The following is a 26,485-nucleotide window of genomic DNA, read 5'->3' as shown; positions in this document are numbered from 1 at the left end:
TGCTGGGGGCTTCCAGAAGTAAAGCCAGTCCCAGGCAGAACCTGAGATGCCCAAGAATCACCAAACTCACACTGAGTGAGAGCTCCCAGCCCTCTTAGGATCTTCCTGTGCTCCACATCCACCTCATCTAACTTCGGTCTCAACAGAGGGAAAATCAGAACCAGCAGTGCTGGTTTTGTCCCAAAATTTATGGATCACCTTTTAACAGAGGTTGCCCAGAAATGTACATGAGCAAAATATTATTACATGATTGTTAAGATACAAGACTGCTGAAAGTCCTAATCATGAGCAAGCCAGACATTCCCAGAATGGCCCAGGGAAGGTGACTTGTAGACAAGTTTTCTAAATCAGTAAGCAGCTGTACCCTCAGATGCACTTGACTCAAGCTGCAGATTCATGTGCCTCCCTCTGTCTCCTTCCCCTCATTTTGTAAAACCAGAATAATAAAGCCAGCCTCATAAGCCTTTAGTAAGGATTTGCATTTACAAAGATCTTAAAGTTATTGTTTTGAGTAAGAATGATGGCAATCACTGTCACTGGCAAGTTATTAATGATGGAAGTATTGAGAGGCCTCTAGAAATCTATAGTCTACAAATAGCCAGATCAGAACAATTACAAGCTTATGATTTTGCAAAGACTGAGAGCCAAAAGTCATTAATGTCTCCTGCAAATGCTGTCATCTCCTCAGAGAAGTTGGTATTAGCTGTGATTTTTGAAAAATGTGATTCATGAGTTGTAAATGTCTGTTATACATCTGCCAAGAGAGCTTGTGATAACTAATAACTTTTAAAATCTATCATCTAAGATCTTAGACTTTTTTTTTCCTCCCAAACTAATTTAAATACTTTCTAATGAGGATGACACATCTCTTTGACAAGCGCTTTCCCTTGTAGGCAATCCACTTGTCAGCTTACAGCTAAGGCTGAGACTGCCTTTGCTCCACAGCTGTGATGGAACACAGCAGAAGCAACCAAAAGTGGCATCAGCTGCCCTGGCCAGCAGCACCTCTCACTGCCTGCTAGTAAATACTGGCTGGATTCTAACACCTCTCAGATGTCAGAACACTTTCTCAGGTGTCTACAGGTGGTTCAGCTATCTATCCAAAGTAGTGCCATTCAGCAGGAAACATTCTGGCTCTCACAGACACTCCTACATGAACTACAATACTGACAGAATCAAAACATCCTGCACAAAAGTTGGCCACTCTGCTTGCTCAGTGCCTATGGGTGCTTTTCTCAATCAGCAATATCTCTGGGGAAAAAACATTTGCTGTGTTTACATTAGTCAATCTTTTCCTCTAAATGCCCTTGTCTTTCAGTCCACTGATTCTAAACATGCACAGAAAATGAAGTGCAGTCAAGACCAGCATTGCTCCAATTCTTTGCATTGGTCAGGAATGTTACATTCCCCAGAAAATTCCCAAACAAGGTACAACAGTACAAGAAAGTTAAAAGACTACAGATGGCTGCAAACCTGAAAAAAACCCCACAAACTTTGCAGACTGAAATATTTGCTGCTTCAAATAAATCTTCACAAAAACAAATAAAGGCCTCCCTTTTCAGTTACTTTAGGAGTCTTATTAATCCAAAATGTAGCAAAGCTTATGAGGTTAAGAGTTCTAACACCAGGTTTTATGCAATTTACCCTTAATTATTATTATTAATTAATTTTAACATCAATTTATGTCATACCCAGTACTCTTGAGAGGGTACTGAGGACAGACAAAAAGATGAACACAAAAGGCTCTCTCATTTTCAAAACAGCTTCATTAACACCCACACCATGAAAGTGCTTCAGCCTGCTACAGATGTCCAGAGAAGATAATATCTGCACAAAGCAATGCCCTTTGTGCTAACAAAGCAGTGTTTGTGAAAACAAAGGTTTGCACCGTGAACTTGAGATGATGTTTAGATGGTCGAGGAGAACATGTACCACCAGAAGATGTACAGCACCTTCAGCCAGCTTACAGAAAAGCTTCTTGAGGAAAATAAGCCAACTTTGAAGAGGACATGAGGTACTGAATGCTTTTAGCATGAGTTGATGTGTGTGCTGTGCAATATCCCTTTAGGGCACAGCCTGTTTTTAAATCTAGACGATTCCAGTAATTGGCAAACTTGAATATGTTACCATCAAAGTATTCAGAGAGTTTCTAAAAGCTAAAAACCACTATGTGGCAACTTTACAAATGCCCTCAGGAGATGTAATGGATGCTGTCTGCAGAGGGGCAAGAGATCCATGCACATCACCAGGCTCCCCATGCTGCTGTTGAGCTCCTTGCTGAAACAGATGCTGCCTGCAAATTGCTTTATTCTGTCAGGCAGCCGCTTGCAACACCAAGAGCTGCTGCAAGGAATGGCACAAGGAACCATCCACGGACACTGAGAAAACCTTGTACTGGCAAAGGGGAGAACAGGGAGAGGGGATGAGGAGGGATTAAAGGACAGGGGAGGAGCCATGGGTAAGTGGAACAGCGCCAGTTTTTAAATAAAAACCTCACATGCTTCAAAACACATCAAATCTGTGTTCTGAAACTCCAGGGTACAGACTCATTCCTGCTCAGAGTAAATCAAGAACCACCTCCTGACAAGCAGCCACAAAGAGTTTTCTGACCAGTGGTGAGAATTCTACGCACGGTGGTGAGAATTCTACACACTTTAACGAGCTCTTTCTCTATGCAGAAGAAGAAAAGAGAGTTCAGCTTATAAAAGAATGATTTCTCTGCCCCAGCTCATGTGTGCTCTTAATCCTTGCATGGTGCAATACACAGGCATCACTCCACATGGGTGTTCACGCCATTGCGTACCTTTGGCATTTTTTTCTCACTTGTGGAGGTAAGGCTTGCAGTTCTAGCAATGAGCTGTGCAGCTGATAATCATAATTAAATCAGAGTGCCTGGTGACCTGATCACACTGCAGAGCTGGCCTCTGGATTTAAAGGAGGTGATGCCAATAACTGCTTTGTACAGCAGAGCCAAGTTTTTACAGTGCTGTTTGCAGAGGCTGGCAATGTCAGCACTGGCCAACCATAAACACGGGGTCTTGAACTTAAGTCCTGAGAAGTAAATATAAAAATAAAGGCTTTTCAAATATTTGGCATTCTAAATTGACTTCTTTGTGTGCCAGACTCTCTGCAGACATCTGTTAAGGTGCAGCATCTGCCTTGAGGAGCTCACTGCAGGCTGGACACAGAGAGCTGCACAGGGATTAGGGAAAGTGCAACGAAAGGGATTGTTTGCACTTTTTCAGCCCACACTTTTCATCTGTTAATAATTGAAGATCTTAAACAGCTCTTAGTATTTATTTTAAAAGCACTTCAGTTTACCTTTAAAAAAATCCTCTTGGCTCTGTTCTGTTGGCTGACACTGATTCCATAAATGTTTCAGCAAGCAAAACATGTTAATGCTGTTCCCTGGGCTCACAGAATTTAGGATTTATTTTCACTGATAAAACATTTTAAATATTTATTACATGGGAAAAACATTGCTTTTTATACCAGGTCAAGCCCTTTTTAGCCTCTGCATTAACCCAAAAGTTTAGAATACAACTGGGAAGAAGAGGGACCATGGAAGAAGGCAGGAAAAAAGCTTATACCAATAACATTAATCTTTCTCAGAGCTGTGGGAAATGCACTTTCAGGGCTGCTGCAGGTGTTTTAGAGCTATTACATGATGCTGTGGTTTTCTCTCATGAAGATGACGAGAGGGGCTGGTTGCTGTCTCATTGATTCAGGCAGTTATTGAAGAATGTGCTTTATCTTTGAGCAAGTGAGTGACTGCACCTAAAGCAATGGGATTACCTACACATCCCCTTGTGTACTTACAAGCTTTTTTGGATTTCAACCAATGTTTAGCAAGATGGCACAAGAAAAAGACCCAGCTGCTAAAACATACTTGGCATTGTTGCATTGTGAAACATATCCAAGGAAATTAATGGTAGGTTTGCTAATAAAGAATTCCTCTCAAGAAAGACATGCCTATAAAAAATAAGACAATTCTTAGAAACACCTAACTTGCCTTTTTTTTTCAAGAATGTGAATTTTCAGACCTGAAAAATCATCTTTCTGAGACTGATTCTGACAGGTTTTTTCTCAAAAAGATAAGATCTCTTCTTTATTGCACAGTGGTGTTCATAAATTCCCAATTAATTGGTGCATGAGTGTTGATTACCTCGCATTTCCTGCCCTTTTTCCCTTAGGTTTCCTGTCCTTTTGTACTCTTCATGTTTCCTGCCCTTTTTTCTCTCCTTTTTCACCTCACATTTCCTGCCATTTTTCACCTCACATTTCCTGCCATTTTTCACTACACATTTCCTGACATTTTTTCTCTCTCTTTTTCTTCCCTTTCCCCCTCTATTTAAATAATTAAAATATTGGAAAAATTCAACCTGAATTTAAACCCTTAAAATGAAGGGAATACGGGGATTCCCTTGCAATTTAAGCCTTAAGATGATGAAAATGGGAGATTTTCCCTCAACTCAAATCCATAAAATGACATCAGAAAGGTTATTCCCTTCTATTTAAACTAGGAAACAACAAATTCTCTTCAAGTAATACCTTTAAATCATGAGAAAGGTTGGTTTCCTTTTAACTGATACCCTTAAAATCACAGGTGAAGGAGGATTATCTGCAACTTAAACACAGACAAAGTGAATTTTCCCCTCAAATCACTTTCCCCTCAAACTCTGGGGTCACTGGGGCACACTAGGGAGGGACTGGGGGCACTGGGCAGGGGACCAGAGGCACTGGGATGGGATTGGGAAGATGAAATCAAAAAGAGCTGTGAGCAGGCAGAGTCTCTCATAAATGACCTCCTAGAAGTGAGCAGGAATAAAAGGGAAAGGAGAGGACCATCCTTCCTCTGCTTTCCTATATACACACACTAAAAAATACATTTTCGTACTTAAGGCAGTGCCAGGGGTGTGGGAAGCAATTCTTTTCCTGCTAATACAGTCCAGAAGAAAACTACTACTTTGTGCAAGCAAGAAGGAAGCAGGGGAGGATTTGTGACTCAGCACAGGGCCTGAGTCAGATCACTTCTGGGAACCACTCTGAAGTGCTAGAGCTGATGCACCATCCCCAGCCACGAGCAAGATCTACCCACAAATCACATTTATTTCTGACAATGCACTGAGAGACTGCCACTACAGCTCTATTTCCAAAGCACAAGCAATATAACCAGTAATATTCCCCAAAGTGGATGTTTATCACTTAATAAATGTAGACATGGGCTAAGAAAATTGAAAAATATTAAATATTCATAAATATGAAAGGTTTTATAGCAATTTCAAAGGAAGCCTGGAAAACAAGAGATAGTTTTAGCACAAAAAGCTCCATAGCCATGGCAAGATATCTTAGATAAGTACATCTACAATGATTTGTGAGAAAAAACATTGAGGACTTTCTTCACCAGTGTTGCAAAGGGAAATCATATCACACAGTTCATTTAAGGACAGCTGTACAATAGCAGTTTGGGGAGGTAGTCTTTTTCTGTCTTGCTGGATTCTCAAAATGCTAGTGGCAGATTGGTAGATAAAGTAAATTCTGTGGGTGTAGCCCAGCATTTTTGAGACTGTAGATGTCGTTTCTATTTCAAGAATAATAGGAAAGGTCTTGGAATAGTAAGAAAAGACACAACACAGAACAGAAAACTAGTTGATGTGAAAAGAAATAGGAAAGAAAATTTTCAAGCTGCAGGGTGATTACTTTGGAGTAGGCAATGCCGTTTAAACATATACTAGCATTCAATTCAAAACCACGTGCTGTAAAAAAATAGAAAAAAAAGTTTTGGCATCTGTTCACGATGTTCCCATTCCTGGATTTTCAAACCATGTCTTCATTGACTTCTCAAACCGAAATAGTCACACACAAGGGGATTCATGCAAATGGACATGTGGATGTGAACACAATTGTCTTATGTTTGCCAGGTCTTGCAATACCACCCTTGCCTCATCCTTTGAGGCGAGAAAGGATCAGCAGAACAAAACCAAAAGCCACAAAAAAAAATCCCAGCTCTTCTTTCTGGATCCTTTTCTCCTGGGAAGCAGTTCAGATGAGCATCCTCTGCCTGCCAGAGTGCCCTGGCTTAGGCAGACAATGCAGCTTCTCCTGAGCACGTGGCCACACAGCCCCAGCTTGAGGAGGATGCTTGATAAATGCACATGGCTTGGGCTCCTGGACTCTGCTGGAAGAGACCTCTAGTACCACTCACAGAAACATCCCTCTCTCCTCCTGGGGGGCTTTAACTTTTTAGTAGCCTTTTGTTCAAAGTATGGAAGCGTCCACTTACTTATAAAGTTGCTTTATGGCTAAAAAGATTTTCTTCATCTTTCCAGTTCCAACATAAGAGGTAGCTCCTGCAAGTTCAGCCTCACTCTCTAACCATTTGATTTTAGCTCAGTTCAGCTGAGGATGAGATCCAGGCAAGGTCTTCAGACTTTAAATGTAAAAACTCAAACCCAAAAATGGTGTGGTGTCCCTCCCATGCAGCTACCTGAATACAGAGGAAGAACATGGAGAGAAAAGCAGCAACCAAATGCCTACAGGAAATTCGACATTCCAGAAAAAAAAGGCCATCTTGGACAAAACTAAAATGAAGTTCAGTGAGCAAACTCCAATGCTGTTTTGAACAAAGACCACAGTGTGCTGCCAAGTAGTCTTACACAAAGAGGGGAGGTTGAGGTCAAATACTCTCTGCCAGAACAAGACTTCTAAAGATGGATTAAAGTTAAGGCAGGTAAAGAGCCTTCAGGAGCCCTGGCAGTTCCTAGGCCAGCAAGGATCAGCTGTCACTATTTCCCAGGAAATAGCTTTGATTTTCTGCTGACAGGATGATCACAGACTGAGCAAACTGTTCATGGGGTCACTGTAAAGGTTTTACCTGTTCTTAACCACTGTGAAGGACCACAGAAAGGAAGATTTTTCTTGGCTCCTCTTCCTACAGAGCCATCCAAACCCAAAGATAATTTGGCCCAAAGACTTCCCCAGCTCTCTGTGAAATGACCCATCATATTTCTATTTTTTAAAATTTCTCCATATGCAAGCACAGCTGTGACAGGGAACAACATTTACAAGGGGAAATTTTGGTCTAGTCCCATGCCACTGGATTCAGTCAGAAGTCTTGGGAAGGAATATGCCAACATGATGTACTGTCCTCAGTCTGGTCAGGTGAACATAAAAAACAAAACCCAAGCCAAGAGGTAAACAACCTCTGAACTGAGATAATGATGGAAAATCCTTGTTTCAGGATGGCAAATGCTGTTGTATGCAGCTCTAAAAAACATGCCTTAATATATGTCCTATGGAAATAGTTTTGCAAACAAGGAACTTTGAAAACCTGGAAGTGCTAAAGCCTCATGGCAGCAGAAATGGCTTCAAAGCAATTGGGTCTCAATCATTTGAGTGGAAGATTAATGACATTTTGGTTACAAACACCTTTATTAAATTGTTAACGTTTTTTACAGTTTATTGACAGAATTCCTCAAGTAAGTGGGCATAAGTCTCCTTTCTCTATTATAAATAATAAAGAGTATTTTATTTGTTTGATGTCCTTCTCCAGATGTTTTAACTCATCACTTGTGAACAGGTTTAGAAAAGGCAAAAGCTTAAAAGTTAACAAATGTTAACAGGGATTCTGTAAATATAGAAGTCCAGCCAGGGATTATAAGATTACTGGTTTTTAGTACATGGAGAAAAATATATTGATGAAAGAAATTGATCTTGCAGGTTAAACGCTCCAGCAAACAACAAGTGGCTTACTATGAGCTACACAAAGTTTGAACTTCTCATGATAGAAGGATTACAACAAAATATTGGATAAAATCTAAAACTTGGTCTTTAGATGACTGCATAGAAGTAGAGCACTGTATGTGACAAATAATAAGTTGTATAGCCCTGGAGAGGAAAGTTGACCCAAGCTCTCAAGATGGGATAGTGCTTAATGAGCACAGATGGGACTGAGCCCTGGAGAGACACAGTGGGGCGTTTTCAAATCACTGTCATGGAGGGTTTCTAGGAGAATTTTGAGAACCCAACAATAGAAAGATGCCTGATCAGGTAATTAAAGAGCTGATGCAAACCCCACAATGTGTGATCTTTGCTGTGTTACTGTCTTGGTGCACATGTGGGATTTGTTTTCTCTTCCTAAACAACTGAAAAAAAAAGACATGGCCAGACAAATCTGAGCGACTCTGACTCTTAGTTTTAAGAACAAAGAGTGGATTTAGGGACTTAACTCAGTGGTTAATCAGTCCCATCTCAGAATACCCAAAACTCCAGCTTTCTTTCTTCCACATTAGTGAGACTGTTGCTTTCGATTTTTATAAACCTGATTAGACTTAAAACTCTTCCTGAACACATCAGATAATAAAATGCTTTGGGGGAAAAAAAAGCTTTCTGACATAATAAGCAAAACCTCCTTTAGCTCACCAGGCAGCCCCAGTATGTTTGGACAAAAAAATTAAAGGTTGCCATTTTCACAAAGTTGTATTTTTCAGAAGAAAGAATGGTTCTTTATTGGTATTTGCTTTCTTTGGAACTCTCTTTACAACTTGCTCAGTTCAAAGGACTTTTGTACAGATTGTGTATGTGTTGCTAGAATGCACTGGAACTAAACATTTATCTTTTTCAATTTCCTTTTACATATAATAAGCTGTCAAGGGGGAATCATAAGGTTCTCCTACTGCAATCTGATCAGCTAAATAAAATTCTTAACAGATACAGAAATCTACAAATATAAATCTGAGAGTAATCTGACTTCCTCCAAAGCAAAGTTTTAAAGTGAAATAATCTGAGCACTGGAATATGAAAAGCAAAAGGTGGGCTAAAGGCTTGAGTTTAATTTTTCACCTGTATTGTGAGGGGAAGGGTGAGACTCAATGCTAAATTCTTTCATTGGGTGCAGTTCATATTAAAAACCAAAACTGTTAGATTTAGAACAAGCCTTTGTAAAGTCTGTGTATTTTCATACCTGAATGTATTGATTTGACTACTGATTAAGACATCAAACCTGATTAAAAGGAAACCTATCCTTTGGTAATTTCCAGTACAAATAAAAGCCAATATACAGCAACAACCTTCAAGAAAATGCCAACTGTAGAAAAGTCCTGAACAACTTACTGCAGGAAAAAAAAAAATCCCCAACCAATTACCAAACCCATCAATGCAAAAAAAAAAAAAAAAAAAAAAGAAAAAGGAAAAAAAAAAAAGAGAGAAATGTCAGACAGGCTGCTAGCTTAATGTGTGAGCAATAATAGAAAATAACCATCCCCAACAGATTATACTTCTAAGATGTATAACATTTGATATGCCCCAGTTCTCACACTACTGCCTCAGCCCTCTGCAAGGAGGGTGTATGGTTAAAAGGTGAGATGGTTGAAAAAAGTTTAGAGAGGATGTTTTGTAATCCTGCAAAGAAATTGAATTTCTATAGCCATTTCCACTGCTAAAGAAAACAACATTTAGTAAGGCCTATGGAAAGAAGTGACAAAAATAGAATTTTTATAATTTCTTCTATTTCTTTTATCCCGTGAGCTACATTCTGTCAAAAAATGCTTCTGATGTAAAACTGAGCAGCTTTAGCAGTACAGAAACTGAAAAAAAGATTCTTTGCAGAGGGTTAGCAGATGTTTTCTGAATTGTGATTGATGTGGCAGGGCAAACCAGCAGAAGATAATCTAAAACTGAAAAAATAAAAGGCATAGCTTCTCAACTCATAAAAAAATAGTTGCAACAAAGGGCAAAACACATATGGGATAAGTTTTTGTTACATGTGTTAAACAGGAATTGGATTTGCTTCTGGAAAAAAAGGGAGATTAAGAAACATGTCTGATCTCCTTCCCTTTTCCTTGGCACAAGGAAAACTTAGATAAAACATTAAGAGACAGGGCAGGTTAGGTGGGCTGTCATTTCCATACTTCCCCGTAATCAAAACAGCAAATTTGTTCCATCAGTGAACATCTTAAGCACTGAAAAGTTTATTACTTGTTCATACCAGCCAACATGCCTGTGCTCTCATCTAGCAAAGTAATAGCAAGCAGACAGAACTAAGAAGGCAGTACCTAATTTCAGAGAAATCTGCATTAAAGAGAGAGGTTCTCCTATAGATTTATGTGGACATTGAAACAAAAAAAAACCTATTTCCTCATCTTTGCCTGTACTTAATTCATGCTTTGGTGGGTTTTTTTGGATTTTTTCCCCTACTATAGCACTCTAACAAGCTGCAATATTGTTATAAATTCAGACCATCACTGAAAAAAAAATTATTGGCAGGCTTAAAATGCATTCACTGGTTGAAAGCACTATCTGACTGGTCTGCTGCTCTGTGCTTTGCTGATATTTTTATAATGCTTTGTGAAAATCACAACAAGGACCACAGGCATCCAACAAGGCTTTTGGAGGGTTGGAGAGACAGAAGTAATTCAAATGATACCAGAGAGGTAGAACATCCATGCACCACCTTAGATCCTGAGCAAAGCCTATGAACTCTCCTGTGTCCCACTTTTGAGCTGACTGCTACCCAGGGTGTGTGCCAGTCACATCCTTGGGACAGGATGAGAAAGTTAAAAAGTCCCGTCAGGGCAGCAACACATTAATAGACACACAATAACTAGAGAAAATTTAAATGAAAGGACTTCATCCTTGCTTACAAGATCTTAAATTAATAAGCAATGCAAAATTCAGGAATGAAAATATGCCATGACATTTGTTGTAAACTTGGGACAACACCAGATGCAGTAGAAGTGTCATCTGGGAGAGAATGTAAGAAACACCCAAAGCAGATCATGCCCTTCCTACTTGGATGTGGAACAGCCAAATCTTCCCTCCCCAGTGTGGTGACAGCAGCAGCCAGAAATTACAAGTGAGCAACTGGGAACCCAACGTGTTCCTGTTTGCACCAGTTAGCCACAACCTGTACAGATACAATGCAAACTGTTCTGAGGAGACAGCAGATGGCATTCTTAGATTTTTAGATGCTTCAAGACAAGCATCTTGGTGGCGTGGGTTCCCTTTCAGACCTGTGCCCTATATCCAATCTGAATAACTTTGGGCATTGCTTGAAGAATGAAAAAAGGGTACTAGAAATGTCTGATCCATGCAGAGCCCTTCTGGAAATTCTCTTACTAAGCCAAGAGAGATTTTTTTACTATCTTCCTGTCTGTTCTTTGATGTCAGCATGCAATTTGTTTTCTTTTGGGGCTGCCTACACTCTGATGTGGTCCCATATTACGATATTGGGATTTTTTCTGTTGTGAAGACATGCTGAATAATCATGCCTGCATGCACAGTAACTCGTAGGATACAGGCTGAGGCAGTTATTGGATGGATTTGTAGTCAGTGTTATTTTTAAAAGAGCTGCATAGACAAGATCAAATAAATATTTCCCTGTTTTCATTGATGTTCCTTAAATATGAGAGAAATCTTTATGAGAGCAACAACGTGCCTCTGTGAGTAATCATCCTTAGCAAGATGAACCCCTCTTTGCTACTGCTACACAGACTTAACTTCTTCTGCCATAAATGACATCATTCTGCAGGCTGTACCTCTCAGGGAAGCAGGCTTTGATTCCTGGTTGTGTAACCCCTACTCACAGAGATGATCCTTACCTAAGGCAGATGCTAGGCTGGAATCAAATTACTCCCTTGAGTAAGGGTGACCTAAGTAAATAAAGGAGTTGCAAGCATGTGTAGAGCTTGCAGTTAACTACGAAGAAACAAGCCTAATGAGGACATTTAGTTCAGACTGTTCTAGCCTTTCTAATCCACTCCCTCCCCATTTGTAATGAAAGCAAAACAAATTGGCCACTTGAGATTAAAAACAGCAAGGCAAGGACATGGGAAAGGTGGTGCAACTTGTCCTCTCACGGCGCTCTGTGCGCTGGAGAGATGGCACAGAGGGTTAAGAAGTCTTGTTCAAGAATGAAGAACTTCAGGGATCTGCCTGAGAGCACCTTTGCTACAGCTTCTGGACCTCAAGAGAAAAGGAAGTTTTTTTGGCAAAAACTGACATTATTTAATGTAACAACAGCAAAATTTAAGACAGAAGTAATATTTGGAAGCCAAATTTTGCCTAAATTTATATGAAGTAATTCCCTGTGTTGTCAAGGATCTTTATCTTGTAGGTCTGGTGGCAGTAAACTGCTAAGTAAGGATCCTAATAAGGATTTCCTCCTTGTACAGCTTACTGTATTCTTTAGCTCCTACACACAGACCTTTCACACTTGGGGAGCTCTGATCAGGCCACTTCTATCTCCTCCCACCAAAGGCAAGCCACAGTCCTGCCCTGGTGTGCAGGTCATAGCATAACCTCAGGAGGGCAGATTTAAGCCCTTGCTCCACCAGTGACAGTGAATAAATGCATATCACATGCAAGACACCCTGGCAACTGTACTTTTCTAGAAGCATATACATTTTAAAAATCCATTTTAAAAGTGGGCTTCCTTATGCCAGTTAACATTTCCTTATGATTTAATACCTGCTATTCAACAAATAGAAACAGTCAATGGCTCAACATTTCTTAGCCATATTTCAAAACCACATGGTTATCAAAAGAGATGTCATTTTGGATTCCTTGAATTCTCTGTGTTTGTTACCTCAATTACATTATTTCCTCAACTCTATGTTGTAGTGTTAATTTTCTCTCACAGAAAAGAAAATAATGAGAAATTACAGTTGAAAAGTTTGATTGGGCACTGAAAAAAATAAAAAAGAATCCCAAATGCAAACCAGATAATTGCATTGAACATGCTTTGTTTCAACAGCTGCAAAGTGGAATAATTGCAATGGGTTGAGCTGTGCTGTCTCAGTGGCTGGGAAGGAGAAGGGCAATCCCAGGCCACACAGTCTGGGATTGGACTAGGGTGGATTCACCACTGCACATTGAGATACAGAGAAAGAGAGAGCTGACAACATCTAGGGCTGCTCTAGGTCCTGTCGCCACCCTCCAGCAAAGTGGTTTGGCAAACCCCAGTTGGAATCATGCTACAGATGAGAATAGTGTGTTTTCCCTGGGAAAGAACGTTTGAGGGTGGCTAAACATCACCATTTTGATCTCCCTGCTTTACACAGCCCAGGCACAATGGCAGGTTCCAGAGGCAGAGTGCCTGCCTCTACAAGCTGGGCTCTCTACAAGGTGCTTGATCCTCCCTAACTGGCCCAGCCTTCTCCACACACCAAGCAAAGAGAGTCCGAGGATGTTTCATCTACAAACAATTTCAATTTGGCTTATAGAATTATACAGGTGCACAAGGATTATGCAAGATAGAAAATGTTGAACCTGTTCCCCCAGTTAAGTACACTACCTCTAAATCAGGTGTAGTGGAAGACAAAGTCTCTGCTATAGTGTCAGTTTCTAGCTCACAGCATTAAGAGCTCTGCTTATGGGCAACAAGCATCAAACACCCATTTTACTATTTACTAAATCATTCAGTAGCAAATTCCAAGTCCTGGAATCAAAGATGAGATACAGCAGTTCCTTAATCTTCCATTAGAAAAATTCCCATGGTGGTTCTGACATGTCTCTGCTCTCTTAAACTCTGTAAGTTACTCTGTATTTTGCTACAAATGTCCCCCCTTTTTTTTTTTTCAGGGGGAAGTATTGCTGAATTATGAGCCCATACAGACAGAATTCCTGTGTGATTTCAAATTATTAGATTAGAACATATCTCTTGAAAAGGGGGAGAAAAACTATTGCCAGTCTTAGTGTTAGGAAAAGTCGTTATTGGAAAATACAGACTATAACCTCAATATCTTGTAAGCATTTCAAAGCTTTTGCTCTTCTCCACCAAAACCTGATTGTGATTTAGTACACACAATATATTTAGGCAATCCCACACACGCAAACACCTAAACAGGAAAACATCCAGTCTTATCACACCTGTGATTTCCTTGTTTCATCCACATGCAATAATACAGCAAATTAACAATAAAGACAACTGGGTGACTTTGTTAATCCAGCATCTCTCAAATGAGCAAAACTTTTCCTCATGCATTACTCTCCACACAGAGCCCTCAGGGTGTATTTTACTTCTCATCTTCTTTGCTGTATGTGGTGGATGTGGCACCAAATATACAGATCTGGATGGCTCAGATCTACCAGGACATTGCAAGGAAAGGCAGAATACTTTCCTACCTGTTACAAAGCTCAAAAAATATTTTGATCAGTGCCAGAGAGTTTGGGATGAGGATAGAAGATGACTGTGGCAATGAGAAAACACTGCAATAAATATGGGGTAGAGAACACTGCTGAGACTGAGAAAGCATTATACATTTTAATAGAGCATTTCAGGGCAGATTACTAATTGCAATGAGACCAAAATCTAAAAATGTCTAAATATTTCATCCACCTTGTCTGAAGGTGCCCAATTTTCTCATAAACTCAGAGTAATAATCATGGACTTAAACATAAGCATCATTTTCAAAAAGTATGTGTTCTAGTTAATTATTGAAATACACAAAAAAGTAGTCATCTCTGGGCATTCCACACATGAAAATTCTGGTCTTATTTAACTCAAAAATGTACTCTGCCAGTTACATGCTGCTGTGTCACTAACAGAAGGACATTGCATTGCCATGGGGAGGGTTTGGCTCAGGTCCTTTTGCTCATCCTTCTCTTTCCCTGTTATACAATTGCTGCATCTCCAGCAGACCATGTAAGTAGTGGTGCTAGAGGCACCTACACTGCCTTTGAGTAACGCTCCTGCTACAAGACTCCAGTGAAGCTTGAACACATCACAGGCATAGCATTCTGTGGTTTTAAAAAAAATTAAATTAAGAGAGACATCACAGCAAGTTTTTGTTCCAGTGGAACAGTCAGGTTTCCTCTCTAGCTTCATTAAGAGCAGCAAGGTCTTCTGCCCACATAAATCTGTGTTGTCAGCAGAGAATCTTGTTCAAAACACAAATATGGAGCACAGCAGCTACTCAAATCATATGACTTCCAAATTGTCTAGGAGAGCTTATCAATTAAATCTGGCAAATATCAGGTAGACAATAACCAGTGGCAAAAATGCACTTACATTAAGACAAAGTACAACATAAAGAGAATGAACAGAATGTATGAGGTGGTATAATTGAGCAGCATGAATAAAGGTGATAGAAATGGAATTTTATAAATTAAAAGAGCATGAGCTAGCATGCGTAGGAGTAACTCATTGCCCTTTCCAATAGTCAGGAGTGATTTTCTTCTTTAATTGGATCATGCTTCTTCATTGCCCAATTGGATGTTTCTTTTTGCCCTCCTGAACCACAAAATGTTTAAAACAGGTTTTAAAATATGTAATAACATAAAATCAAGAGAGAAGAGTAATCAACAGAAAACTCATGGCACAAAAGGGCTGACTTGATTCTGTCTCTAGAAAGCTTTACAATACTTTACACTCCTGCCAAAGGAGTTACTGGGTGAGTTTCCAAGACACTAAAGTGATTAAGTTTAGGTAGACATGCTGATTTTGCACTTGTCTACTTTGTCCATCAAGGGAATTGTTTTCCTTCTCTCTCCTTTCTCAAATCACTATATTGATCTTAATGCCACACATTAAGACAGGTGCTCTAAAACACCTGTGAAGTTTTCCTTACAAGGAGACTGCTTTGGCACTCCAGCAGTAAAGTTCTTTTAGCAACCAAAATAAAGTGTGCACAGCAAGAATTGTGTTAATATGACAGTAACAGAATAGGTGAGCAGTGAAATCTGGCCTGTGTGTCAATGATACTACATTCTTAGATCTCATTTTCAAAAGTGACTTTATTATGATGAAACCTAAATAATCAGTGTGCTTTGCAAAATAATCACCATTCATCTACACATTAATGCCAGACTGGAAGGACTCAGTGTGGACCATTTTTCCAGAGCAGTAGGACTTAAGAAAAAGTTGTGGGGGAATAAAAAAAGAGTTTGCTTAATTATCTCTCTTTTGTACAGAAAGCAATGGCCAGGACTAGGATGACAGCTGTGGGAAGTATTTAATCTACTGCTCTGCCATACACCTCACACATAAGAAATGTACCCCTCACTCAAAAAAAGTTTTCTGAAAAAGAACTCAAACTATTTTTAAAAATAATCTAACACACAAAATTCTCTCAAACCAAATTGATCCCTATGGAGTTTCTTGGAAATGTGTAAATACTTAACACTACTTTTTTAAGTTGTACTGGGAACCCAAAGGCTTTGAATTCAGTGCCTTTGAAGGCTTCTCCTGTGATGGTACAGTTGCTTTTTGTGACATGGATAAAAAAAGTCTGTCTTATCTTTTGAACAAAATGTCTGTTTTCTTCCTTATGACAAGTGGTCTTGTGAATGTCCACACAACCACAAAGCATAAAAGTGTCATCTGTTCTCTTAAAGATTATGAAATTTTGATGTGCCCACAACCACCATCCAGATGTGGTCTTCAGGCTTTGTTGAACTCATGATCTCAAACCCTTTTGATTTTAGGAGGCACTAACGTAATTTGGGGCCTTGGACAGTTTGATCCTAACAAAGATTGTCAAAGGTACCTTTTCGCTTGTCTGCCCATGGGTGAGCCAGCTTTGCTTGCACATGAACCACTTACTGCACAGAGAGTCCCCATTTCTTGGTTGAGATATTCACTGGCAAGAGACAGCCAAGTCCAGGAATTAAGCATGCATGGAACTTGGGAAAAAGGGACTGAGAGCTCTTAATATCCTCTATCCATCCATCTGGAGCTGTTGGATTGTTGTGTTGACCTAAATGTCTTGCACTGGTAGCCAATAGGAGACATAAATAATTAGAAGCCACTTCTGGAAGTGTTAAATCTTGAACTTTTTTTTCCAGCTCTCAATCTGCAAAATGCAGACACCAGTGATTTACTTCAGATGGCAATTAATATGTCTTTCCTCCACCTCAAATCAACCTTATGTGGAAACTCTCTATATGCTGAGACAGGTCTTTAAATGCATGAACCTGAATACAAAACAAGTCCCTCTTAAACTGGATTATTTCCTATGGATTGAGCCAGAGACAAAATATCCCCATAAACTCCTTGTGACTCAGAAGAAATTATTCCATGCTGCAAGCCAATCTCTCCACCTCAGACAAGCTATTTCCCAAGAACAATTCTAATGAGTTTAAGATTTGCATGCAAAAATTCACCATGTGTTTCAAAAATTTGTTTTATAGGAATCATTGTGCTTTACACACTTTTTTTCCAAACAGCGGTAGTTATATCTGGACCTCAAGCCAAGCAGCAGATGTTGGAATTTCCATGCAGAAGGTGGCTGCCAGTGACCCAGAGGATCCCCTCTTACTAAAGAGCTGCTGCTTCCATACAGAGTCTGTTAAGTGAGAAGGAATTGCAGCGTATGTTACATTCATGTAATTTTAGGACAAATCTGTGCTGTTTTTTTTTTCCTTACAGGGGGAAAAGCCTTCTGCATTTTGGAAGGGCAAGGAAGCAAAAAAGCATTTCTTTACAAATGGCAAAACACTGCAAGTGCAATGTTGGTAACTCACCCACTGGTGTTTATGATGCCTCAGGGACAGAACTTGAATGGGACCTGAGACTTGGCTTCTAAACCTCCGCACTAAACTTATGTAAGAATGTAATCCTGTAGTGTGCTATTTATGGTTAGCTTAGGCAATCTTATCTAAAAAGCCTCATGAGAAAAGTTATGCTCTAATACATATGGATGCGATAACATCTATTCTAGGCTAATCAACAGGCATTTGTACAATTAAAAAATGCCCAGTCAAGATTGAGGCTACATTAAGTACAGATCTTAATAGACTCTTTAAAGCCACACTGGCCCCCAAGAAGCCTGGTTTAACAAATATGTCCCTAGTCAGAACCAGAAAGATTAACAGAGGCTATCTTGTCAGGTGAACTTGGTGGTTTGCTTGCTTCACACTGCATTAGCATTTTGTTTACTAAGTGTTTGTTAGTCTGCACCAGGCTCCCTGGCTCTGTTCAGGTACAAATTAAATACTCTTTGATGAGAAAACTCACAAATGGACTGTTAGTCTGTGTTGGGATTGAAATCGGATATGAACTGTGTTGGGCTTGGTTTCCTCAGCTTCCTCAAGTTCTCCAAGAGCACTAAGCACACAGCCAAGCTCAGTCTGCATCAGAACAACTGATACCACAGACTTTATGGCAACTCACCTCAAGGTTTTTGCATGACTAAGGTTAGAAGTACTTTAAGATACCAGTCTCGCAAGATCCTCAAATAAAAATAAACAAAGTGCTCCCTACAGCTATTCTGGAGAAGATTAACTCATTTTCTGCTCACTACATCTCTCTTTGCTATAATCATGGAAACTAATGACAGTTTGCAACCACCTCTCTCTCCATAAGGTAAACAGGTCCCATCCATAACAAACTCTCAAGCCAAATTATATAATTTTCCCACATTGTCATGTCCATATTCCACCTCCACAATGGAACTACCAGACTTAGTTACTCATAGCTTCATTGCAAACAAAAAAAGGGATGAAAGACTATCAAAGGCTGCTTGAGGACTTTCTCAGAGGCATTACAAATAATTTAAGCAAATCAGACTAACAGAGAAGGTGAGTATGTAATTTTCCTGTATTCTGTTACTTCTAAACTGTTCCCAATTCTCTTGATCTGAATACCACATACAAAGAAGAAAATGCAATTTTAATGAAAAAGTTCCTTTCCCTCTAAAATCAACACACATGACCATACATTGAATTTCCATCAAAGTCAAGAATTGATAATATTAACTTCACCATTTAAAGGATTTCATGCTTGAAATCACAAACCCTCTGGATCTTCTCCTTTCATTATTTAAAAAGGTTGCACAATCAGACTGACATACCATGAGACTTCCACTCCTTTTCAGCTCTGCTTTGGTCATCCTTTGATTAATGTCACGCTTTTCACAAATACATACACTTGAAAAAAGTCTTCCCCCACACACCAAAAATAACCTGTATCATGCTCTGTCTTCAAAATTGTTACAAAAATCACCCCTGCTGCATGTCACACCAGAGACACAGCTGGAAAGAAAACAGTGGTATTACTTACTAGGAACTCCAGACACCAGCCGTAGTGGACGTAATACTCGGAAAGCCCGCAGTGCTTTAACATCGAATCCGGCACCTTTTCCTCCTATTGAATTCCCCCCATCTGCTTTGGTTGCTTGTTCTAAAATTGCACTAAAAAGCCTGCAAAAAGAAAGAGGAAACGATCTGTAGGCAGGCAGCAAGGCTTGGGCTAAGCAGGAACAGAGATCATCACCATCATACCACCCAAAGTATCTCACAGACCTGTGAAGGGTGTCACACCTCTCTGTCGACGTTCCCATATGGTGGAGGAGAGACAGACTCTTCTCCCATATGCAACAGCCTATTGGGGATGTCTATACCATTTGCAAAACACTTGTTTCTGCAGCAGACATAAACACGACAAAAAGCTCCTCCTTCTTGCTCCTCCGTGGCTCCCTGCAGCCAGCTATGGGCTACCAACATTTTGCTGTCTTTATTAATCAACAATCCACCTCGGGGGAGAGAATCATCACCCTTAATTAAGCCAATCATTAATTATCTGCCACCTGTTTTACAAAGAATTAAGATTCACCAATGGCACTGCAGGTAGAACTTGGTGTAAACTCTAGGACCCTTCAAGGGGCAAGTTTTTAGTTAGAGTGTATGCTCACACTGTGTGCTTGTGGATCCATTTGTAAATCCCCTGATGCACTGGCTAAGGAGAGTGCAAAATTGTAGGAGTCTTATTATCAGAATGTTTTATTACACCAACCTTAATGTTTTATCTTGGCTAATAGGAGTAGATGCTTTAAGGAGAAGATGTCTCACTCAGAATGCCTTTAAAAAGGCAGAGCAAGAAAGAAAAGGCAATGTTCTCCTGTAAAAAACCTGAAGGCTCACCCTATCTGCTAATAAGAACTTGATTTAATAAATTAGCTTTCAGGAAGCAGCTTCCATTTTTCTGGTAAAACATTAGTGCATTTGGGGGAGAACAGATTCCTTGTGAATTTGCTAATGATATTGCTTTCAGCCTTGAAATCCTCAGTTTGAACCCAGCCAAATTCAGCAGAGGTTAAAAGCTGTTCCAGCCTAAATGGGTGTTTGAGCTCTTGGGCTTGCCTGGGAGTGGCAGAGACCCCTTGGTCTGTCAGGTGCCATGGAGGTACCACAGACAACTTGAAAGAAACCTCCTGGGATGACAGAATCAGTCCAGATAGAAAGCCTGGGTACAGCCATGGTTTCTCTCACAGACTGTGCAGTCTGAGGTGCCCCTGTCAGGATCTCATCCATATCCTGACTGGCACATTCCAGAGAGCCCCCAGACCATGGGTCAAGCAGACACTGAAGTGGCTGATGGCTCAACCAGCCGCTCCAATGCCTGCAGATAAATCTTACTGATGGAGTCACAAACACAGGGAGTTTGCCCTGGATATTAAAATGAAGATTCATCTACCGAAACATCTAAATCAACAGATTCCCCCAGCACTAAATCCACACAAAAACCTGGATTAGGGAACTGCAAATGCAAAATTCCTTTCTTAAGCAGGTTTGGGGGTGTTTTTTTTTAATTCCTATACAGAGTCTTATAAAACTTGTCAGCTGTGACTGAGGAACTCCTAACTGGATCTATTCAAAGCCTCAACTTCAAGCATTGCAGAAAGATTTAACAACTAGGTAACAAGCATGGGAAAAACTGTGTGTGTGGAGGTTGGATGCTGAGTTTGTAGGTGTTGCAGAAGCAGGATACAGAGAAGAAAAAAGCAGAGCCTATGAGAAATACTGCATTGACTACAGATATCACAGAGAGAGACAAACAAGGGTTGATGCAAAGAATGTGAATTATTGGAATGTATGTATTTCTTAAGCTGCGTACACAAATTATACAGTTGCAATTATCTGCTGGTCTTCATAATAGAAACACTGTAGGTAAAATTTGGCCTAATGTATTTTCAGTAAGTGACTGATTAAACCCTAGCAATGAGCTCTGTTTCACATTCAAACACTCCTATCTTGCTAGTCCACAGAATTCCCATAATAGGTGATGAGTGACATACCTATACAACAGACCTAGTCTCCTGGGGTCCTCTAAAGGAAAGAGAATTTACTGCAAAAAGGCTTCTAACACTGGTTTTCAGCTCCAAGACTAGGACTCTCAAAGAACTTTGAGTCAGCAATTGTGCAAAACTGGGGGGCCATTTTCCTGATCCCCATTTTTACTGGCCCCATGCTTTCCCAAAGAGCAGCTCTTGGCACTGGGCACCAAGGCTGTTTCTGCTGCCACTTGTACAGTGAGCAAACCAGACTGCTCCAGAATTCTGCTGCCCAAGCAATGTCCTAAATTAGTTCAGGAGGAGCAGAAACACAACCAGTAGGACAGCTCACTCCTCTAGAGATAGAGCCTGCCTTCCCAGGCTAGTGCAGCTCCACTGCAGGCCAGCTGGCCTTATTTTTGTGCTCCAGCACTGGCATGCTAAATGTGCTCTTTTGAAGTACCCACAGTTATCTGCTTTTGCACTTCAGGAATAATTTGCAATAATTCCTGCTGCTCCTCATTAAAAAAAACTACATTTAAACGAATTGCATTACTCCTGCTAATCCTGCTTTAATGCATTTACTCCATGCTTTATATCTTCCCTGTACTAATCCTGCTTTTTTCTAATGCATTACAACTTCTTAGTTCTCTCATTTATTTCACTCTCTTTGCCTTCTGTATTGGGGTCTAGCCTGTGCCCAGTGTGGCCTACTGAAACTCTACTCCACTCTTCAAGTTCATAGTATATCTTGTCAATTTTTCTTCTTTCTCCTCAGCACTTCCCTCAATCAGGGCATGGGTAGACATCCCTGATGTCCAGCTACCTAATGCTCTTGGTTTTTGCAGCTAATGCTTTTCTGAGACTAAAACAGCCAGATGGATGTTGGACTACTGATACAAAAGATGAGGCCAGAGCCCCTCTATCTTATATAGAAAATCCTGCTCTTTGAAGAAAACATTTGGGGAAAGTTTTCAGTAGGTATGGTGGAGTGAGGTGCAGTTCTTTATCAGTAGGTGAGTTAGCATTCTCCAAGTGTAGGGTGACAGAGAAATAAGAGTTTGGGTGGTACAGAAAAGGCAAGAGGGCTAATCTCTTGTAGCCACTGAAAATCTCACTGTTAAACTTCCCCTCCTCCAAAAACCAGACATCAGCCTTATTGACTTCCACCTAACTACTTTCTGCCAGTGCAAATTCATGCCCCATTTTCACTTGGATATCATACTTTCCACTGATGAAGCACAATTAACATCACCTTTATTTCTGGATTTCATTTGTGACATGACTACACCTTAACTAAATTCATCTGACAGACATGAACTATAAAAGCAGAAAACCAAATCTTTATCACATGCATGTATGGATAGGCTCCATGCTTTGTTTGGGGTTTTTACATTTACCTGTGAAGTAAGAAGCTAGCTTCATTGGGGTTTTTTTCTTGTATTTTTCTATTTCCCTTTTGACATTTGATATATCAAAAGGGTTTTCATTTTGCTAGATGACCCCAACAGCAGCATGATAAGGCTGTAACCTGCTCTTCATCTCTTCCTCTGTGGGGAGTACACTGTGATTTTTATAGCATAAAAAAATGAACTTGTCAAGGGCCTCCAAAATATAGAAAGAAAGCAGAGGCCTTGATATTTCTAAGGCAAAAAATCAGCATAAAAACATAGCTGAAAAAAATCCTCTTAGGTATAAAACAAAGTAAAACATAAGGGTTTTTTTCACAGTGTTTTACAGTTCACCTGTGATTTGTGAGTGTGAAAATATTTGGATCTTCCCTCTAGAAACTCCCCACAGGTCTTCAGTAAGACAGGAACTGGGACCACATTTTCCAGTCTGCTCTGACTTCAGATCTTGTCCAAATATCTTCACTGCTTACCTTCCCAAGTAAGACTATAATACTGCCTTTCAAATGACAACACCTTTTTCTCTGGCAGTAGTTACAGGTCCTTGGAGAATGACTGTGCTTGGCAGACAAACCACAGCACTGCCAGGAAAGACAGATATTCTTCCATCACAATATTGTCAAGCTGGTCTTCTCTCAAGAGAAATTTCATAATATTAAGGGGCATCAATGTGGTATCTGAAAGTTTTAGTGTTTTCCTAAAGAGGAGCAGCAAAAATGAAGGAAGTGTGAGACAATTTGTCTAACCATTAGTGCTTGTGGGCTGTGCCTCATTGAGTAGCTTAAGGGTCAGGTTTCTGCTATTAATTAATAATGTTGGTAGAGCCTCTGATTGATACCCTCACATAGACATTCTTCAAAGCAGCGTTTCAAGTGCTGCTATAGCAAGGTCAGAGGCTATTTAAAGAGAAGCCAGATTCAAACTCTGCAAGACATAGCTGATGAATAAACAGGTCTCCCACACTTCAAGAATGATAAGCTGCTACAAGCCTACAGTCTAAAATGTATCTTTTCACCAGAAAACAGAGCAGTTGTGTTCAGTGCTTCCCTCTGCTTCTGTTGCATATTCCTATGGCCTTGTCAGAATCACTGACTCTAAAATCCCCTTGGACACCAGGGGACCTACCTTCAGAAGGCAGGGGAAAGTATACAGGCACATTGTTATAAACAATTTTACAGGAACTGTGACTCCCCTCTCAAATTTATACCTGCTCCTACACATGTCCATTTTCCTCCTACTCTACTGACTAGTTCATTTTAAGGTAAAGGAAGCCAGATGTGCTATTATTATCTGTTGAAGTTATATGTGGTGAACTGAGTATGGGTGGATTTGAAAGATCTAAAATTTGTCTCCCTCTCTTTTTTTTTTCCCCTTTAACTTGCAACAGTACTTGAAGAAGTGCTTCTCACCTAGCTTATGTTTTGTAGCAAGGGCAGTCATCTTTGAAAATGAAGATAATTAGTAAGGCAGAGCAAATACAAATGGCAATTACCATAGTCATGCCATCCTTTGCCCCACACACCAAATAAATCTCTCTGCCCTCTGTCCCAGTGTTCAAATTACTCAGCTTTCTCCCATAGCTCCATCAATAGGTAGAAAAAGGAACCACAAGGAAATGTTGTTATCAGCACTTGCTTTCTTCTTTCTCCTTCCTCTCTCTCTTCCAAATTTATTTAAAACCTTTTCCGTGGGGCTTCCTTCCTGGCAAAATATTCAAATACACTGAAGTTTAAACATAATGTCACTGAGGGATTTTAGGCAGCCCCTAGGAAAAGAAGACAGGGCAGGAGAGGAACAGATAGTATCACCAAGTAGATTTTGCAGAGGGGCTGTGGAGAGGAAAAGCAGCACACCAGCCTAGGCTGTGGTACTGTACCAGTGAGTTTAAACAGATAAACATCAAAGGAACCCATCTGGCCTTGAAGTGGAATCTGTCACTTGAGATTGTTGCTATTTAACAGAGACCTTGGGGTCTTGGCCATGTTTATTATACGCATGTAATCCTTCCCCAGCTACAGTTTTTGTTCCCCATCTAGTGACTAAGAGCTGCTGGAGGCAAAAGCAGATAGAGGAGCTGAGAGCTGCAGCTTCTGTCATTGGCAAGGGAATTAATTTCAGCCTGAATATCATCCTGCTGATTAACTGCCCTCGTAGGAAAATTGAAAAGGACTGTACTTAAACTAGATATAATGCTGCTCAGTGATTTCTGGAGTCCTGCTGTCTCACATCCAATGGAAAAAGAGGAGGTAATGTGTCCTCTCTTTAAAATGCCTCTCTCATAAAAATGAAGAGGGAATAATCACATTCACAGGAGTTTTGTTCTTCAATCTTTCTTCAACTTAGGCAGCAATTTCCAAACAGGTGAGATATCTGAGAGCATTCAAAGGCACAACCAATGATGGAATTGGACATCATTACCAGGGGAGGGGGTGGGGATTTTCCAGTTTTCAGGTACTGACGTGCTAAGGGATCCTCTGTCTGTGGGTAGGAAAAAAGAAGAAGCACAATGGGCGTTGCTGTAAGGACAAGCTTTATGCCCACGTGGAGGCAGAGAGGTCTTGAGACTAAGAATAGGCTTCAGCCTGTTCTCCCTCCCCCTCACTGGGAATTCTCCTTCTACCCACTCTTATCCATGCTGATGGGAAGTGGGAGGCATTGGGAAGCACACAGCACTTTGCTGATTAAATATTTTGGGGCCAGCACAAAAATGGTCAGGAAGGCAGATTGGTTTGGGGCAGAAATGGTGAGGGGGTTTTGATGACTAGGAGTGTCCCTTTTGACATTTTCCCTAGGAACTGATGCAGGGTTTCCTTGGTAAAGAGGTGAAAAGACTAAAAGTTTTTGTGGGCGATGAAATTCGCTAACAATGGAGTGGTGGGAGGATGGGACAAATTATTCAGGCAAAGAAATCCTTGTTCCCTTTGTATTCAGAGGTAGTTTATCCTTCACCTCTTCCCTTCAACAACCACAATTCCAATCTCTTGCTTATCTCTAACTCTTAGGCAGAAAAAGCACATATATTATTTTGTTTTTATTCAAACAAATTAAATGCCAAACTTGAAAAACATGGAGAGGAATAAGTGAATTAGAAAGGTAGCAGCTCAAAGTTACAATTTGATCTACAACAGTAAAACTAGTCTTTAAAAGGTTAAGAGATTAAAAGGGTCAAAATTAAAAGTGTTGAAATCACCAGCTGAGCAGTGCAATTGAACTGAGGAACTTATTTTTGTTTGTAAGTAGGAAAATCTGGGATTTCAATTTTTCTTCCATCTTCCAGAATGAGAAGCATTGGCAAAAGTTCACAATATGGCAGCATTTATCTGTCTGTTTGATGACTTATCTGTCATCAAACTCCTAATCTTCATTAAGGGATTACCTAGATATTATTTTTTAAAATTCATACAGATTTAAAACCAAATGCATTTTCTTGCAGTTAAGCACATCCGGGCAATTGACTTTATCTAACAGTTTTGGACTGCTTTCTTTTCTTACCTCTGGCTCCCAAAGAGCAGTTTAATTTCCCTGTCTTGCAAACCATTAAAACGGTGTTTGCCAGAGGAGCAGGATGGACAGCAATGTCTAACATCAGCCATATGTAACAAAGCATTGACCCACTCTCGTGATCCCAAAGGTTGCCAGTATCCCCATGTGGACAGTGCCTTGAGAAACAAGTTGTTGGTACTCACCCTACTACCACAATTATAAAATCTAGTAAATTCCAGCCATTGCGGAGGTAAGCGTTGGGGTGAAAGAGAAGTCCGTATGCTATTACTTTTAAAAATGCTTCCACTGTAAAAATTATGAGAAAGAGATATTCCACTCGTTCCTGGGGAAGACAAGAGAACAAGAGAGATACTGGTTAGTGTGAGTAACAAATCACAGAGCAGGATGTTTTCTTTTGTCCTAGTCCACCCCTGCAGCCTCCAGCTCACTGGCTGCCACCAGGGTGAACCTCCCACTCTCAACTTGCTTTGCTCCTCAGCCTTGCATGGCCTGCAGGTACTCTGACAGTACAAGGGGCAGTAAATTTTAGTTCTATTCTGAAATTTGCTGCCCTTTTCTTGGCAGGGACTGACCCCTGAACAGGCT

At 40.2% G+C, this 26,485-nt stretch overlaps 1 protein-coding gene across 8 annotated transcripts in view; it reads right to left on the bottom strand.

The window, feature by feature from the left end:
- CACNA1C (calcium voltage-gated channel subunit alpha1 C) overlaps positions 1–26,485 on the bottom strand; it is a 453,063-nt gene that overhangs the window by 166,857 nt on the left and 259,721 nt on the right. For all 8 annotated transcript variants that reach the window (XM_064421276.1, XM_064421282.1, XM_064421281.1 and 5 more), the window contains exons 4-5: positions 26,083–26,222; positions 18,998–19,137 (exon numbers count right to left, since the gene is read on the bottom strand). In XM_064421276.1, coding sequence (XP_064277346.1) covers positions 18,998–19,137; positions 26,083–26,222 — 280 coding nt within the window. The remainder of the gene's footprint in view (positions 1–18,997; positions 19,138–26,082; positions 26,223–26,485) is intronic.

Source organism: Passer domesticus, chromosome 5, assembly GCF_036417665.1.
Source record: "Passer domesticus isolate bPasDom1 chromosome 5, bPasDom1.hap1, whole genome shotgun sequence".
Classification (NCBI taxonomy): domain Eukaryota; kingdom Metazoa; phylum Chordata; class Aves; order Passeriformes; family Passeridae; genus Passer; species Passer domesticus.
Note: the sequence above shows the minus strand (reverse complement) of the source record. Positions and strands in the feature narration are given on the sequence as shown.